Below are 18,144 nucleotides of genomic sequence, written 5' to 3'. Positions count from 1 at the left end.
ATGGGGCTACATAACTTCGCCCTTCTTCAGTGGAACACGAAAAGCGTTAACGCCCGCTTTGGAGAACTGTTTAATCTCATCCGCATCCATCAGCCGTCCGTTATCGCGCTTCAAGAGACATGGCTTCAACCCCATGACCTTCTTCGTTTAGACTTTGGTATTTACGAGGTCTTCCGTGTTGCCCGTCCGCACCAACCGCTCGGGAGGGGCGGCGGAGTCGCAACTCTAGTTGATCGTCGTCTCAACCCTACCCAGATACCCCCACCCAGGGGTGGCGGGGTCGAAGCGTGCATGGTCTCATTCTCTCTCGATGGTCGACGTGTGACTCTCGCCAATGTCTACGATTCCAAGCGCTCGGTGGATCGGTCTTTTCTGGATCGCCTTTTACGGGTTGCTGGCCGCTCATGTATTCTTTTGGGTGACTTCAATGCGCATCATACGCTTTGGGGCTGTCAGGAGATAAACGCGCAGGGTACCCTCCTTGTAGACTGGCTAGAAGATGAAGATAGAATGGTCCTGCTTAATACGGGCGATATTACTCGTCATACCCGGTCCTCTGCCGATAGTGCGCTGGATCTGGCGTTCGTCACTTCTGACTTGGCGCCCACTCTGTCTTAGCGGACGCTCCAGGGAGGCTCAAGCGATTATCTCCCCATACTACTGGAGTCCGATGCTCTGCTTGCCACCCGCACCAAGAGTGGGACACGATGGCACTACCCGCTAGCAAATTGGAACGGCTTCCGTCGTATGTTGGAGGCTGGTGTGGCCGAACCGGCATTTGAAGCAACGGTGGCCTCCACTACGTCTCTTCTCCAGAGCGCGGCCAAGGCGCATATTCCGAAGAGGGCGGTTGGCCCCGCCTCACAGCCTCGATCTCCACAGTGGTGGGATGCTTCATGCGCTACGCGGGCTAACCTAGTGACGGCTCTGAGTAGGAGGGCTATTCGTAGCAAAGACACAGCAGTATACATCAAATTCCGTAAGGCTTCGGCCGAGTTTCGGCGCCACGTGAAATCGCTTAAGCGGAAAAGCTGGCAAGAGTACTGTCATAGGTTGAATGGTCACTCGTCCCTGACGCAAGTCTGGAACCAAGTAAAATGGTTCACGAAAGGATCCACCTCGCTTCGAGCCATTACGTTGGTTGATGGTGGGCACACCTACAACAATGCGGTTGATGTTGCGATAATTTTGGCCACCTCCGCCCAGGCCTCTGGTCATCTTCCACCAACTCGCCGTTTTTTTGCCGAGCCTTCGGTCGTTGACCCCCCTCAGGGGGCCCAGTATAACGTACCCTTTTCGTTTGCGGAACTTGCTACGGTCTTGTCGTCCCTAAAGAACACAGCTCCAGGCGCCGACGATATTTCCAATCTGATGTTGACGAACACACCCTCGCTCTTCCGTGAATCCCTCCTGAAGCTATTTAACTTCTTGTGGGAAGCGGGCTCCTACCCAAAGGCTTGGAAATACGCTATCTTGCACCCGATCTGCAAGCCGGGCAAAGATCCCCAAAAGGCGTCTTCCTACCGTGAAATTTCCTTACTTCCGACACTTGGCAAGGTCTTCGATAAACTGGGGCTAGGTCGTTTGACTTGGTTCTTGGACGACAACGCTGTCATCCCGGATTCCCAATCCGGCTTTCGTAAGGGCAGGCGGCCAACGGATAACTTCGTTCGCCTCGTGCAGGATACTCAATTGGTCCTTGCCAGGGAACACTCTTGTGTGGCTATCTTTTTGGATCTGAAAGACGCTTTTGGAAGCATTCACCATGATGCGACGGGTTTGTCTGGCTCCCTTTTTCATTGGCTGGCAGATTTTCTACTTGAACGGACGGCGGCGATACGAATTGGGGAGACGGTATCGGACACTTTCGAGGTCAAGCGAGGCGCGCCGCAGGGGAGTTCACTTAGCCCAACGCTTTTCAACGTCATCCTCGGGGCCATCACGGACTCGTGCCCAGTGGGCGTTTTACACGGTGAGCATGCCGATGATCTGGCGCTCTGGGTCACTGGTCTTCATGCCGTCACTCTGCAGGAGCACTTACAGATTGCACTTGACAATATGATGGAGTACTGTAGCGAATGGGGCCTCACTTTTCAACCGTCTAAGTGCAAATACATGGTCTTTTCCCGCAAACGAAGCGCGGCCTTTTACGATGACATCTACTTTTCACTCGGGACCTCTCCTTTGGCGAGGGTCGAACAATTTGTCTACCTCGCATCGTCTATAACTCCGCGGCTGCCACCCACTTACGACGCTTAGACCGTCTCCAAAATGCTGCGCTTCGTGTCATCTTGGGTGTTCCCAAGTCGACGAGTATTCAGTTAATGGAAGCTGAAGCGGCGATCATGTCGCTTTCCCACCGTAGAGATCTGCTGGGTATGCAGTTTGTCAACCTGGCCGCAGCCGCCGATGCTCCCGACTACTACAGGCGCTACATAACTGGCTCGGTGGCCACTCTCAGTCACTTTGAACACTTCTGGACGATACATAATACTCCAACGATCCTCAAATACTGGCGTCAACTTGTCACTCTTAATCTTGACTGGCTTCATGATTTGGTTCCTTCTCCCAGCCTTATTTCCCTTCCTTCTTGGACCCCTGTCCAGGCGGACGTCAACTGTCGCTGGCTGCGCTCCTCAAAGTCAGAGTTCTCGGATGTCGAGTTGCACCAGCTCTTCTTTTACGAACTCCATGCCATGGCCGGCGATTCCGTGGTCATATATACCGACGGCTCCCTCCAGGACGTATCCAGCTGTGCCGGCGCCAGCTTCTGCACCGATTAACACGGTGGAGCTCTTTGCCATTAATCAAGCGGTGGCTTTCGATCGCAGTTAAGGTCTCGGGAACTTTGTCGTATGCTCCGACTCCCAATCGGCCTTGACTATGATTTTGGGGGACGGCCCTGACCCTCAAGTGCTACGTTTCCGTAGCCTCTGTCACGGTTACCCCGGGCGTGTTAAACTATTGTGGTGTCCGGCTCATTCCGGTATCCCAGGGAACGAGATGGCGGACAAATGTGCCACAGTAGCGGCTATCGACCATCCTGCGCGGCCGATGGTTTTTTTGCCTCGCACCAAAAGCTACCTTAAAACACGGGTTTCGGTTCTGGTTACGGACTCTTGGCAGGTTTCATGGAACCACTTTGTTTCGGCTCGGGGCGTCGGGTGGTACAAGTCTGATCCGTCACGGGACTGTATTGCGGGTCTTCGGTTGCCACGTTGGCAAGACTCGTTAGTAGCACGTATTAACTGTGACCGGCTTCCAACTGCTGCGGTGCTTTTCCGTTTTCGCTTAAGAACGTCTTCGGTGTGTCGCTCCGGTCAGTGCGCGGCGATAGAGACGCTTCACCACATTCTTTTTTAATGTCGGGCGGCTAGCGGCACCGCCATTCGTTTTTGGCGTCGCTTACGGCAGGTGACTTTCTCCACTCTGTATCGGGTCTCCGTATGGCCTTTTCTCGAGGTGTACTACCGATTATTTCGGACGTGTGTAATCTGCTCCGCGCCGTTGGCATTCGTTAACTTTGCCGGGTACAATAGTTTTATTTTTGGTTTGTGTATTTATCTTCTTATCGCTGTTTGTATATACTTTAAATTTGTAGTCTAATTCTGTATGATGCACATGGTGTGAAGGCCTCCGCTGCCATATACACCAATAAAGTCTTTCTTATTTTTGAAAAAAAAAATAACCCCGTGGTTTTCCATAGCCAAGGCACCCCCTCCAGAAGCGAAATCTTCCGAACACTCGTGGGGATTCTTGAAGGTCATATGGACATCATTATATCTTACTCTTCTGCGACGTGCGGTACGTAGTCTAGATTATCTTTGGGTGCATTGACATTCTGATCGGTTTCCTTATTTTGTTTTTTGTTTTACTTTGTTTTTGGTGAAATTCTACCATTTGTACAGTATTCTTCGGGTTTTTGTTTTGTTTTGATTTTTTTTGTTCATTTTCAAATTGCCTGGTGTGAAGGCCCCGCTATACAGGGTCTTTTTTTTTGCTCGGAAAAGTGTTTTTTTTTTCAAAAACTATTTATAGTACCGATTTCAAATTTGGAAGGTCAATTCTCTATACCGGGGGACATAAGTTTGAGAAATTTGAGCGTTTTCGGTAATGTTTTTCACCAATTTTGAAAAATTATTTTTCGACCACTAGGTGCGAGATAAAAAATTTCTATTCTAAAATTGTAGGCCGTCATCGAAAACCCTTTAAAATTGTTCACTCGACGAAAAACAATTTATTTATCAGTGAAAATTCGAGCTTGAAAAATTTACAAGTTGGTGAAGCCAAATTACGATTGTTTGAAACGATACTATGGAGAAGCAGCGCAAAACCTTAGAAGAGTGACTGAAATCTTCGCAGAAAGACATCCAAATGGAGCACCATCTGTAAATACAGTAAGACGAGCAATTCACGATTTCAATCAATTTGGTAACTTGCAACCTAGGTTTCGCGGATTGGGTCAACCGGATTTAGACTTCGAGAACAATGTACTCGCGTACTTTGTGGCATATCCTCGTCACAGTTGCGCTTACGCCGCTGCTGATTTGGGTTGTTCTGCAAATCGTGTGTGGAAAATTCTTCGTAAGAATCGCTATCACCCATACAGAGCTACGCTCCACCAAGGACTAATTGACGGAGACCATCAAAGACGTTATGAATTTAGCAACTGGTTACTAAATGCTGTCCAAGAAGATAGACAATTTTTGTGCCATGTTTTGTTCTCCGACGAAGCGTCATTTTCTAGAGCCATCTTTGGTCTGACATCAACCCACATTGGGGTTTTGAATATCATCACCAGGTTCAATTTGAACGGGTCAATGTTTGGGTTGGACTTGTTGGAAACCGTTTGATTGGTCCCTTTTTCCTGCCGACGAACCTCAACGGCCAAAGGTATTTACATTTTCTACAGAACGAACTGAGTGACGCAATCGACGACCTTCCATTGGCTGAAAGACGTCAGTTGTGGTTTCAGCAAGATGGCGCCCCTCCGCATTTTTCCCGGCAAGTAACTGAGCACCTCAACAACGAGTTTCCTGAAAGGTGGATAGGGAGAAATGGTCCAGTGCATTGGCCAGCAAGGTCACCTGACCTAACACCGCTGGATTATTTTCTCTGGGGATTCGTTAAAGCAAAGGTATACGCCACGCCCATTGAAACTAGGGAGGAACTCATTAGATGAATAATCAGTGCTTGCCGAGACGTCACACCAGAAATGGTAGAGAAAGCGTTTGAGAACTTAATTGTCCGCGCACAAACCTGTGTTGCAGCCAATGGTGATATTATTGAAAATGTTTTGTAAAAATTAATGTGAATAAAATATCTGCATTTAAAAACCAAACGTGTAAATTTTTTCAAGTGTGAAAACTCTACTACGTTTGTATTAGACTTGTTCCCTTTTCAATTATCGTTTCAAACAATCGTAATTTGGCTTCACCAACTTGTAAATTTTTCAAGCTCGAATTTTCACTGATAAATAAGTTGTTTTTCGTCGAGTGAACAATTTTTAAGGGTTTTCGATGACGGCCTACAACTTTATAATATAATTTTTTTATCTCGCACCTAGTGGTCGAAAAATGATTTTTCAAAATTGGTGAAAAACATTACCGAAAACGCTCAAATTTCTCAAACAGATGTCCCCCGGTATAGAGAATTGACCTTCCAAATTTGAAATCGGCACTATAAATAGTTTTTGAAAAAAAACACTTTTCCGAGCAAAAAAAAAGACCCTGTATACACCAAAAACTTGTAAGCCTTTATTTCGACCCCGCCAAGGCACCCCATTACATAATGATCATTTGTCCGAATGCCGGAAATCAGGATCGTATGTTGTCCGAAAACGTATTTCATTTGAACGAAAAATTTATCACAACGTTTGTTGGTGATTTAGTCATTCAATTTATGTTAACTTTACTGGCGAATTTCATTTGTTCGAATAATCGTTTTTTCGAACATTAGGAATTGGTTGTTTTTTTTTAAATATTGATAATATAAGAAAATAGTAACATTAACGTGAACCTAACCTAACCTAAAATATCCACAACATTCAACGCAATTCCCACTTACTATATCGGCCAAAGGAAAAATGAACATAATAGCATATGTAACATAATTACTCATATGTATGCCACTAGTTCTATTTCTTCACTAACGGTTTGTTTCACAGATATTGCGTCATCCTTACCCTACGTAATATTTGACGTCATATTTGATGTCATATATGACGTCATCCAATCTCAAATGTCGATTAAGCCGTCGCCCAACTAGCTCTACGTCTGATAAACTGACGGCCATTATTTTAGTAAACAAACCGGTTTGAACAACCAAGGCTTCAGGAGCTAAAATGAACTACAATATATTGTCAAGTTCTGTTAATGTAATAAATTTGCAAATTAATTAATTTCTCGGAGACTCACGTTCTAAACTAAATTTGCATTGTGAAATAAAAGAAGCAGGCTTATTGGAAAAAATAGTTGAAATTCAGGTTGATCTTTTCTGGCGCATCTACAAGGTTGGTTTGCAGATTCTTTTGATCCTAGGCCTAGCTCTTCTAGGCTTGATATGGGTTTTAATAACGCTGGTGGAATATCCCACTTCGACGATTTGTTCCATTTTCGGAAAGCGATCACTTATTGGTCATTTTCCCCAACCTTTTATTTTTCTAAATTACTCATTATTTCATCCGCACAAACCGAGCGAGTTTATAAATTTCAATTAAGACAATGGGCTGACTAAAATTCCGACGCGAAAAATCCTTCTCAATTTAGAGGTTTTCCATTGGCTTAAATACATATGTTAGTAGCCAATAGTGTGACTCCCAAAATTACTAGGATTAATAAAAAGGTTAAAATCTAACGTAGTCCACCTTTTTACTGGTTCGTTGTGAAACAAACCGTTAGTTAAGATTTTTGAATGGAATAAAGGTACAGTGGCATACTTATGAGTAATTATGTTACATATGATAATAGGAAAAAACAGCAATAAGAAATACTAATTTAGCGATAGAATTCGGACAAGTGATGCTACCGATTCGGACGAATGAAACAAACAAGTTGTCCAATTCGAACAATTGAAACATTTGTTATTTCGGCGGTTCGGACGAATGAAATTCGAACATTTGTTCTACCATTCGGACTATGGAAATTCGAACAAATGTACCTACCCCGATTAAGTGCTTTACTGGCACGTGAGCTTCAGATTCCGAAGGATCTCGCGACTGCAGCGCATGCTTTCTACCTTCAAGAGCTACAGCTAAGTGACGTAGACGAAACATTGTGACGTGACCTCCCGTATTTTATTAAGTGTTTTTTTTCGCCTGTCCGAGGACCAAAAGTGTAAACTTTTTACCCTTAAAAGTTTTATTCGCCTGTTCTCGGGGATAGATTTACCCTGTCCCGAATTTTGTTCGCTTGTTCCAGAGCTCAAAGGTTACACTTTTTACTCCTCCTCGAAAGGAGGTGTAGAGGGAGTAATCTAGCTTATATAGAAAATTCGTCTGCTTAATAACGACAATCCAATTGTTAAATGCTATTTAATGACTTTAAAAGTCGCTTGATGACTTAGGCCTAAGGTGGTGCCTTGGGTATTAGCCTAGCTGATTATTATTATTATCAAATAAATGAGAAAAATGAGTCATATATTGATGACCTCACCACCGGTCGCCATCTTAAAACAAAACCACGGTTGCTACGGCAACTAAATAACCTTTAACCTTTAACTACTCCCTACTTACTCCAACTCGTTTTTTTCGTCGAGATATAATTGGAGTAAAATGACGTCATAGGGCTACACTTTGTAACCTGCTCAAAAAACACAGAACAGGCGAATAAAAACCACCTATAGAAACACCTATTGAGATTAAAAACATTAAATGGTTTATTAACAAAGCTAAGCCTGGTCAGGTTTTGGCTTTCAGTTAGCACTTACGTTAAACATTTAACGTGTATAATCATGAAATTCACTAATTATGATCATTTGGATAAATGAAACGTTTAATTATTCGCGACCGAAAACTATCGCTACGCCCCTTTGTTTCGCCATTTAAACCTAGATAGGTATCAAGGTTCGTAGAGAAAAATACAATAATCGGCCGTATTCTGCATGACCCCGCAAGTAAGAAGGGAACCGCCTACTTACTTCGGCGCTACCATTCGATGAGAGCTCACTGATTTCCCTCTTCTTCCCCTCTTGCCTTGCCAATTGAAGGGCTGCAGTGACGTCACTAGTGTGACGTGACTCTTGATGACCCATGTTCCGGAAATAACGTTAAAACGCCCCCTACACCAAAATTAAGCGGACAGTGTCATCTAGTGTTATTTTAGGGAAGATAATTTGCAATGCCATCTATTTTTCATTTTTTATTCAAAACTTTTGTAATGCCATCTTCTTACAAACCAAAAAGTAATAGCCCTAAAACAATGCCATCTACTTTAAATTTCATTAACTTTAGAACAATATCTTTTAGGATAATATTAATAATTAGAAATAGCCTTCCATAGTAATCTGAATCTTGTTTGAAATTAAAACAATATATAATTATTTTTTACAATATTTTTATTACATATTCAGCTTTAGTGTAAAATTTATTGAATAAAATTTACATAAAAGTACAGCCAACTTTGACCACTCAGTTGCGCGGGAAAAACGAAAGAAGAGCTTCGTGAAGTTACCAACAAGTGACGAATATTCTTTAGTTCGTTTACTTTATGTAATTAAATTCTAGCAAGAATTATGAACCTGTAGGCCATAAAAAATTATGCACCTATAAGCCATGTCGAAATAGGAACCTGAGGGAGTAGCGAACTAGCGATTGTATTATCAGTAGCTAGTAAGCGGCTGGATCATTACACCTTTTATGTTGCTGTAATTATTTGTATTCAAATAGGGATGGCTCTTAAATCCACTTATGGAAATAACTGCTCACCTATTCGCCATCCCTACAGGTTTTTTTTCCCAATCACCAAAATAAATAAAGTTTTTTAGTATTGTTTGGAATATGTGTAGAAATTTGTGAAATAAATATTTGACTCAATTCGGTTTTGTGAAATATTTTCGTAAGCACTAAGCAATTGTTTAAAAATGGGTGATGAAGACCCTTCATATACTGCGGAGGAAGTGGAAGCCTCTATTCCCCATCTTAAGGAACCCAAATGTGAAGAGCTTCAGCGCCAAAAAATCAGTGCTCATAACTATAAGCAGAATAATCGATGGAAAACAGTTGCACTCGTGGTTAATCTGCTTTTCTAGCCCCCAAAATTTCCTCATCTGATTTTAAAATAATGGAACATATTATTGCATAAGTGTCGTATGCAATATAAAGAGTGGTAATGATGCGAGGAGATATTAGTTAATTGTTACATTCAGCCTTCTGACTGCATCCAGAGAGAGTGAGACGTTCGGAAGATTAATGAAGCTTCTGGAGAAGGGAAATTTTTTAAGTAAAAAGCAATTGTGTAAAATAAATATTACCTTTAAGTATAATGCTAAGGAATTAACTGAGTTAAGTGCTATTGGTTGAAAAATATTCTTGCCAATTGTAACAGGACTTGGGGAAATTTTCAAAGTTCGAAAAATTATGCAAGAGACAGCAGGATAAAATTATATTCCATCGACACATCAGCCATAACAGTAAATAAAAAAACATTACAGTACATATCATTCGTATTGACGTATTTTTAAAGTAGAGGGAAAGTAAGGTCGACACGCCGATCCCGGGATCGGGATCGTCGGGATCGTCGGGATCCGGGATTTAAGGGGTGAAATGGGGGTAAAATCGTCGAAAAGTCAATGTATTTATGATATTTCTCGCGACGATTTGTTTTTTCGTATATCAACATATTGTGTCCAGGCCAACTTGTTCATTTATCTACGCTTATCTCGAAAGATACTTGAACGTATATCTTATCGAGTTTTATCGTACGGAATAAGTTGAAATGATGTAAAAATTGATAACCTAGGCGGCGCGCGTGCGCCGATTACCCGGGGGACGCGGTTAATTTGAATTTAAGAGTTTTTTTTGACGTCATGGAATATGGGACGCGGTTAACGTGCGCGGATTGGGGCGCGGTTAATTTGAATTTAAAACATGGATTTGCGTGTTTTGACGTCATGGAATATTCGTTGTTAAAATGACGTAGAATGGAAATATTTTTAAACTTCATTTTAATATCATTGTAGTACTTAAATATGCTTGACACTTGAACCTTTCTCACGAGTATTTCAAACGAATATAAGTATGAGAAACGTATCGTTCTCAAGTATTGTAATTGTACACGTGATTCCGTATGAGGACCGGGTAAATTCCTATATACGTAACGCGATACACTTCAAAATGCGTATACGTAGAATGGAATTAATTTTAAACTCCATTTTAATAAATAAGATATCGAAGATAAATAATTTCAGAGTATAAAAAGGGAAAACCGTATAATAGTAAGACCATATTTAGAAAGTTCACCATCTGAATTGTATTGGAAGTGACTCCGAGGAACCTTAAAATGTAAGTAGGAATACTCAGTGATAATTCTTAACTTTGTCTTAATGTATTTATTTTATAGGAATTGTTCATTTCCTGTGTCTGCTGACAAAGGGTTAATCGTTTATGCAGATGAAACCATCTACTGCGGTCTATTAGATTTAACAAAGGGTATCAAACTAAAAGAAGCGGAACTGCAAGAGCTATGGACAAAGAAAGATGCCATTGAAGCTTATTTCAATAACGAAGCTGAAACTTCGTGGGTTTTCACAGGTTCTGAAACCAAACGGTTTTCGGTTCATAGATTTGCCCAACAAAAGGTTTTAGATGTTAGACAAATGTACCATGGTTATGGAGTAAACTATGGAAAACTGTTACCGACTAAAGAGGGGGTAGCTTTCGCTCAATCTTCTTGGTTGAATTTCCTCGACCAGTACGAGTCTATTCAGAAGTGTTTAAAGAAAATCAAGGAAATAAAGGAGGCGATGACTAACGTTGTAATTAAACAATTACACGAAGCTCTTAAGAAAGCGTGCAATGGCTGTCAAATTGATCATCCATCTCAACTCCAGCATGATTGTATCATGACGGATTATTCTAAGCGTGTAGATTTGCATTTTTATGAAATAATTATGTCAGTAGATTGTGAAAATATTATTGAAATGTTTACTATTCGCTGTGAATTGTCGAAAGAAATTTTAAATAATATAATGTCACTAATAATATGCAATGCTAAAAACTTGTTAAAAAACTAATAAAATTGATTGCACTAATGTTCCGATTCTCATTTACCATTATGGATTTAAGCTTACAACATCCAATGAATGGGCTTGTAGCCGGGTCCACCCAATGCGGAAAGTCATTCCTGGTGGGACGGTTGATTCAATATAAGAAGACCTGCATATCCCCTCCTCCGGAGAGGATAATATGGTGTTATACCGAGTATCAGCCGAAACTATTTCAATCAATATTAGAACACACACCTTCAGTCGAGTTTCACGAAGGGTTACTCGATGTTAATATATTAAACCCGCAAATTAAGAATTTAGTTATTTTAGACGATTTATTATGCGAGATATCTAATAATAAAGATGTAACTAATTTATTTATTCGTGGATCTCATCACAGAAACACCTCCGTACTAATTTTAATGCAAAACCTTTATTATCCTGGAAAAGAAATAAGAACTTTAAATTTAAATGCTCATTATCTATTTATTTTTAAATCACCACGAGATAAATCAACAATTTATCATCTCGCGAGGCAGATATCTCCAACCAATAGCAAATACGTTATTGATGCGTTTCAACAAGCTACGTCACGGAAATTTGGGTATTTATTAGTTGACTTGAAACCTCACACCCCAGATCAGTATTTACTACGAACAGGTTTAATACCGGGTGTCTTTATTCCAAAATGAAGTGTATTATAGAAGGGAATTTTTTTAGGGTTAATCGAGAGTGGATTATTAAAGAATTAGCTTACGTAGTATTAGAAACTGAAGAATCGGAAGTGTTTACTTTCAAATCTCCATGCCCTTTCAAAGAGCTTTCAAACGAAGATAAAAGACAATGCAGATGGATATCTCATAACATTTGTCATCTTCGATGGGATGACGGCGAACGTCCTTACAGAACGAGACGTGACATTTGTAATCAGATAGCGGAGAGAGCGACTTCGTTTTTCACCAAAGGTTTAGAAAAAGCTGCAGTATTAACGACACTCCTCGGTGTTTCAGTAACTAACATCGAAGATACTGGTTGTCCTAAATTATCAGAACTAGAAGACGTTGAATTAAACTGTCCTTTTCATTCCGAAACTATTCATTGCGCTTTAAGAAAGGCTAAGAAAATCTGTAAATGGATGTCTCAAAACGAGTAAAGGAAAACCTAGACTTTCTACGTTTCCTGACATCCTGTAATCTAAATCAAAGAAAGACAGCTATTAAATACGCTAGCAAGGAAGCTATATTGGCTCTCGTTGAATGCTGTATAAATGTATTGCACGGAACAATTGAACTGTCAGAACGTCATCGTAAGCGGTTAAAGAAACATAGCGCGGTTATACGAAACGTGTCGAAGAAGAACCCTTTATCAAAACGACGAAAGATTCTGGTACAAAAGGGTGGTTTTCTTCCATTTTTATTAGCGCCACTGCTATCTATCGTTAGCTCAGTCGCCGGAAGTGCAATAAGCCGAGCTATAAACCGATGATGGCTCGGAAAATGCTTCTAGTACCTGAAGATGTAATGGAGAGATTAAAAAACGCTACACATTCCAAAACAGAAGAAACACCTGTACTTCAAAAAGAGAAGACACTCGATGATGAAATGAAATCTATTCTAGATAATCCAGATTTAAACGAATCAGAGAAATTAGCATTATACAATCAAACTCTCCAACGACGGTTAACTTACGTACGTAAAGAACAAATCTCTCCCGTTATTGAAAACTCTGAACGACCTAAAACCTGGTTCGCGCAAATATCTTATTCTCTACCTACAACTTATGTTAGTGACGCCATTTCATTATACCGAGCGACTACGGAAGATCCGAGATATATTAGATGGGCTAACTCAGGAGAGCTTTCTATTCGAGGACAAGTGATTGGAGGATCTAATATAATCGATCTTTTGTATGACGCTGTGAGAAAAACGCCTGGAACAGCGATTGATCCTATAGGAGTTACAGAGTTTTACGAGGGTATTCATAAGTCAAATATTTCAAAACGTTTAATTAAAAATCCTGTAAGATTGACACTGTTAAAAACATTCGCTGTATTTCATACACCACCAAATAGTTCAATGTTATCATCATCTTCACCTAGTCCTCTAAGACCTTGGTTGCATACTAAATAAAATATATTAACCTGATAATTTTGTTCTCATTTCATAGTATAAGCCTACAATGGAAGGTTGTACAGAAACGGTCTCTTTAGGACTTTTAGCCTATTTATCACAATCATTTTCAAAATCACCAAAAATTATCACAGCTGTATTAATTATCATAGTTATTATAATATTAGAATTATTTAACTTCCTTTTTTGGCGTTACATGCCATTACATCAAAATATTACCCGATATGGAGAAAGAACTTGAGAAAATCTATACTAATCCCGCAGACCCAGGGTCATTCGCCGGAGTTCGAGCGCTCTATAATTCAGCTCGACATAAAGGTTTAAAAGTTTCATTGGAAAAAGTAAAACAATTTCTAATAAAGCAGGATACATATACGCTGCATAAACCTGCTAGAAGACGATTCAAACGAAATCGAACTATTGTTTATGGAATTGACGAACAGTGGCAAGCGGACTTGGCAGATTTTCAGAAGCTGTCTAAATATAATTCAGGATCTCGCTATGTATTATGTATTATCGACATATTTAGCAAATACGCTATGGCTGTAGCGGTTAAAAATAAGAAAGGTGTAACAATTTTAGAAGCGTTACGTAACGTTTTTCAAAAAGGTCGTTAACCGAAAAGAATTCAAAGTGATCATGGAAACGAATTTGTCTGTCAAGAAGTGCAGAGTGAATTACAACGAAGGGGTATTAACTTTTTCGCTACTCGATCAGAAATGAAAGCGTCCATTATTGAAAGATTCATTAGAAGTTTTAAATCTCGTTTATATCGCTATTTCACGCAGAATAACACTCTTAAATATGTCGAAGTTTTAGATGATATTATAAACGCTTATAACAATAGTTATCACAGATCAATTAAATGTAAACCCGCGGAAGTTACTCTAGATAACTCTGCTAAAATATGGAAAAATCTTTACGGTTCGGTAAATTTTTCTCCTCCGTTAACATACGCGTTTGAAATTGGAGATATTTGTAGAATAAGTAGAAATTTATCAATTTTCGATAAGAAATATAACCCGAATTTTACTACAGAATTGTTTAAAATAGCTGAGAGACTACCACGTGACCCACCTGTATATAAGCTGTCGGATTTAAATAATAACCTCATTTTAGGAGTATTCTATCGCGAGGAGGTTCAGATTGTTGGTCGAGATTTAAAAGACTGTTACTTCATCATCGAAAAAGTAATAAAAAAGAGGAAAAAATCGGACGGAAGCGTAGAACTGTATGTCAAGTGGCAAGATTACGACCCTACATTTAATTCTTGGATACAAGAAGTGGATTTAAAATGAGTTTTTACGTCACGCTACCTTCAGATTCCTCGTCATTATATTACCAAGATAATAGCGTTGGTAAATTTCGAACGTATTTAGCTGAACCGTTAAGATTTGAGGAACAGTACGAAGTTGGGTTAGCGGAAATAAGCTATCCTCGGACATGGCATAACGTTCGAAAACCTAATCTATTGGTTATTAAAGACCCTCTCGAATATGATAAAATGACTGATAACCCTGTAGTTAAAGACCCTCTCGAATATGATAAAATAATTGAAGTTCCCGCGGGTTTTTATAAAACTCCGGAAGAACTATTACATGTTATGAACGTCCACAACCAAGAAGAACAAGTTACATTCGCTTATTTAAATTATTCTAATCGAATTAAAGTTAAATTGCAACCGAAAATCAGAGCTGTAATTGGTCCCGATCTATCGATTTTACTAGGTTTTAAGGATAGAAGAGATAATGATTTCACCATTTTAAATTCAATGATAACCCCCTACCCAGTTGATATGAACGCTGGGCTACATTCCTTATTCGTTTATTCAGATCTGGTTGAAAATAGCGTTGTTGGGGATAGTTTAGCACCTCTATTAAGAATCATAAGCGTCGAAGAGAAAGCCGAGTCTAATGGGAAAACAGCTACAAAAATATTTTCACAACCTCATTACCTACCAGTCGTGTGTAATAATATTAAGACTATAGAGATTAATATAACAGATGATTTAGGTGAGCCAATACAGTTTCATAGTGGAAAAGCTCACGTTGTATTACATTTTAAACCCCGTAAAATGTGGACTTCACTATAAACCTTTAATCATTCAGGACACACCCTCATTCTAGCTTAAGAGAGCGAACAGTTAACATCATGAGGTCTGAATATTCGCCTTCAAGAACTGATTATGAAAGTTACTATTTAAACCAGGTTGGTTTCGGTGGAATACCTGTATATAGAGGTTTAGCCGTGCAAAGAGGACATGGACTAGGAAATATATTATCTTCAGCGTTTAGATTCGCGGTACCTTTACTGAAGAAAGGCGCTTCTTACTTGGGAAAAAAACTTTTAAGTACCGGAGCGAAAGTAGCGACCGATGTTGTTAGCGGAGTCCCAATTAAAACAGCGCTTAAATCGCATTCTATTAACGCTGGAAGGGAAACTTTAGCTTCAGCAGCTGATGAAGCCATGAGACTAACATCTTCAGCTACGGATCATATTAAAAGAATGACGGGTTCCGGAAATAAAAGGAAACGAACTCAGTCGAAAAGCGCCATTTCAACAGCAGGCAGGATAGCGAAAGGACGGTTCCCTAAACGTTCCGATATATTCTCATAATGTCCCTTCTACACCCGCACTCAGTTGAGTGTATAAATTCCGAGCTAGATTTGTTTCAAGTACCTATGACACAATCTTCGATTATTGGTGGAGAATGGGTTGAGTATAATCCAATATCAAATATAGTTGATAACGCATCAATTACATTTTCTATCAACGGTAACTCTGAAACGTATATAGACCTTTCACAAACTTTGTTGCACGTTCGAGTTAAGGTAACTAAAGATAATGGTCAACTACCGCAACCCGCGGTTCCAGGTGTTGCGGGTGGGGCCGCCGGAACTCCAGCCGACAATATCGCCCCCGAGAATTTGTTTCTTCATTCGCTTTTTAGCGACGTCCACGTATTTCTTAATGAAAGATCAGTAACACCTTCCAGTCAAAATTACGCTTATAAAAGTATGATACAAACTTTATTAACGTTCGGAGATTCTGCGAAAAAAAGTTATTTAACGAGTTCACTTTTCTATCGGGATACACCTGGGAAGTTCGATTCATTTTTCGATAACGATGGTTTCTCTAAACGAGCGAGTTTAGCGCAAAAAGGAGCGATTGACTTGTTAGGCGTAGTCCATACTGATTTATGTCAACAACCACGCTTTTTATTAAATATGGTTGATTTGAAATTTAAATTCGATAAAAATAGAGCAGCTTTTTGCGTTCATTCCGACGTAAAATGTAAAGTGGAGATTTTATCAGCTTCCCTTTATCTGAGGAAAGTTAAAGTGATACCGGAACTATCGCTCGCTCAAGCCAAGGCGTTACAATATGGAACCGCTAAATATCCTGTAACTCGTTCGGAGTGCACCTCATTTTCTATACCCGCTGGTCTTATGGCTAGTGTGCAAGATCATTTATTTACCGGACAAGCACCCAAGAAAGTTGTTATCGGGTTTGTGGAACAAAAAGCGTTTCTAGGAGATTTGAAAAAATCCCCGTACAACTTTCAACATTTCGATTTATCAAGCATTGGATTGTACATTGACGGTAGCAGCGTCCCTCATAAGGCGTTATCTCTAAACTTTGAGGAGAATCAATATATTCAAGCGTATTGCAATCTTTTCATTCAAACTAATCAGTGGAACGTAGATGAAGGGAATCAGATGAGTCGGGAAGATTACCCTAACGGAAATTGTTTATTCGCGTACAATTTAACCTCGGATCTTAATAACAACGCTAATCACTTGCATCTTGTAAAAAACAGTAACCTGAGATTAGAATTAAAATTTGCAAAACCGTTACCGGAGACGATTTCCATTCTAATTTACGCCGAGTTTCAAAATTTGATTGAAATTGATAAAAATCGAACCGTGATTTTCGATTACAGTAATTAATGGATTCGCTACAGATAACTAAAATACTTGAAAAAGATTTAAGTACTAAAAGTATATTTCAAGGCGTGTTCGCGGCTGACAAGCTACCTAAATACGTAAAAATATTCCCTTCTCTATTTATTGTAAATACCGATACGAGTGCTGAACCTGGAGAACACTGGGTTCTAATATATTTTTCTAAACATAAAAATTGTGAATTCATGGATTCCTTTGGAAACCCGCCAGATTATTTTAAATTTAATGACTTTATTGAACGAAACAGTAAAACTGTAACTTTTAATTCTAATCAATTACAGAGTAATTCTAGTAATACGTGTGGAGCATTCTGTATCTATTTTGCTATAAACAGGTGTAAAGGAATAGAAATGTATAACATTGTGTCTAGGTGTAAGAAAGATAAATATGTAAACGATAAAATGATTAAAGAGTTTATATGCAAAATGTATTCAATAAAATAATTTTTTACAATTTATAGCAATGGGGAGGCTGAATAACGTGGAAACTGAATAACGTGCATCCTGAATAACGTGGAAAATGACAGCAACTTGAATAACGTGGAAACTGAAAAACGTGGAAACTGAATAACGTGGAAACTGAATAACGTGGAAACTGAATAACGTGGAAACTGAATAACGTGGAAACTGAATAACGTGGAAACTGAATAACGTGGAAACTGAATAGCGTGGAAACTGAATAACGTGGAAACTGAATAGCGTGGAAACTGAATAACGTGGAAACTGAATAGCGTGGAAACTGAATAACGTAGAAACTGAATAACGTGGAAACTGAATAGCGTGGAAACTGAATAACGTGGAAACTGAATAGCGTGGAAACTGAATAACGTGGAAACTGAATAACGTGGA

At 39.8% G+C, this 18,144-nt stretch overlaps 1 protein-coding gene across 1 annotated transcript; it reads left to right on the top strand.

The window, feature by feature from the left end:
- On the top strand, positions 1 to 618 carry LOC149943204 (uncharacterized). The gene has a single exon (XM_090179583.1). The coding sequence runs from the start codon at positions 1 to 3 to the stop codon at positions 616 to 618; it is 618 nt and encodes a 205-aa protein (XP_090035709.1).
- The last annotated feature ends 17,526 nt before the right edge of the window (positions 619 to 18,144 follow it).

Source organism: Leiobunum rupestre, chromosome 6 (assembly GCF_980474605.1).
Source record: "Leiobunum rupestre chromosome 6, qqLeiRupe1.1.hap1, whole genome shotgun sequence".
NCBI classification, from domain to species: Eukaryota; Metazoa; Arthropoda; class Arachnida; order Opiliones; family Sclerosomatidae; genus Leiobunum; species Leiobunum rupestre.
Note: the sequence above shows the minus strand (reverse complement) of the source record. Positions and strands in the feature narration are given on the sequence as shown.

Excerpts from the sequence above, each read along its gene's own strand:
- LOC149943204 (XM_090179583.1), top strand. The coding sequence starts at position 1 with ATGGGGCTACATAACTTCGCCCTTCTTCAGTGGAACACGAAAAGCGTT.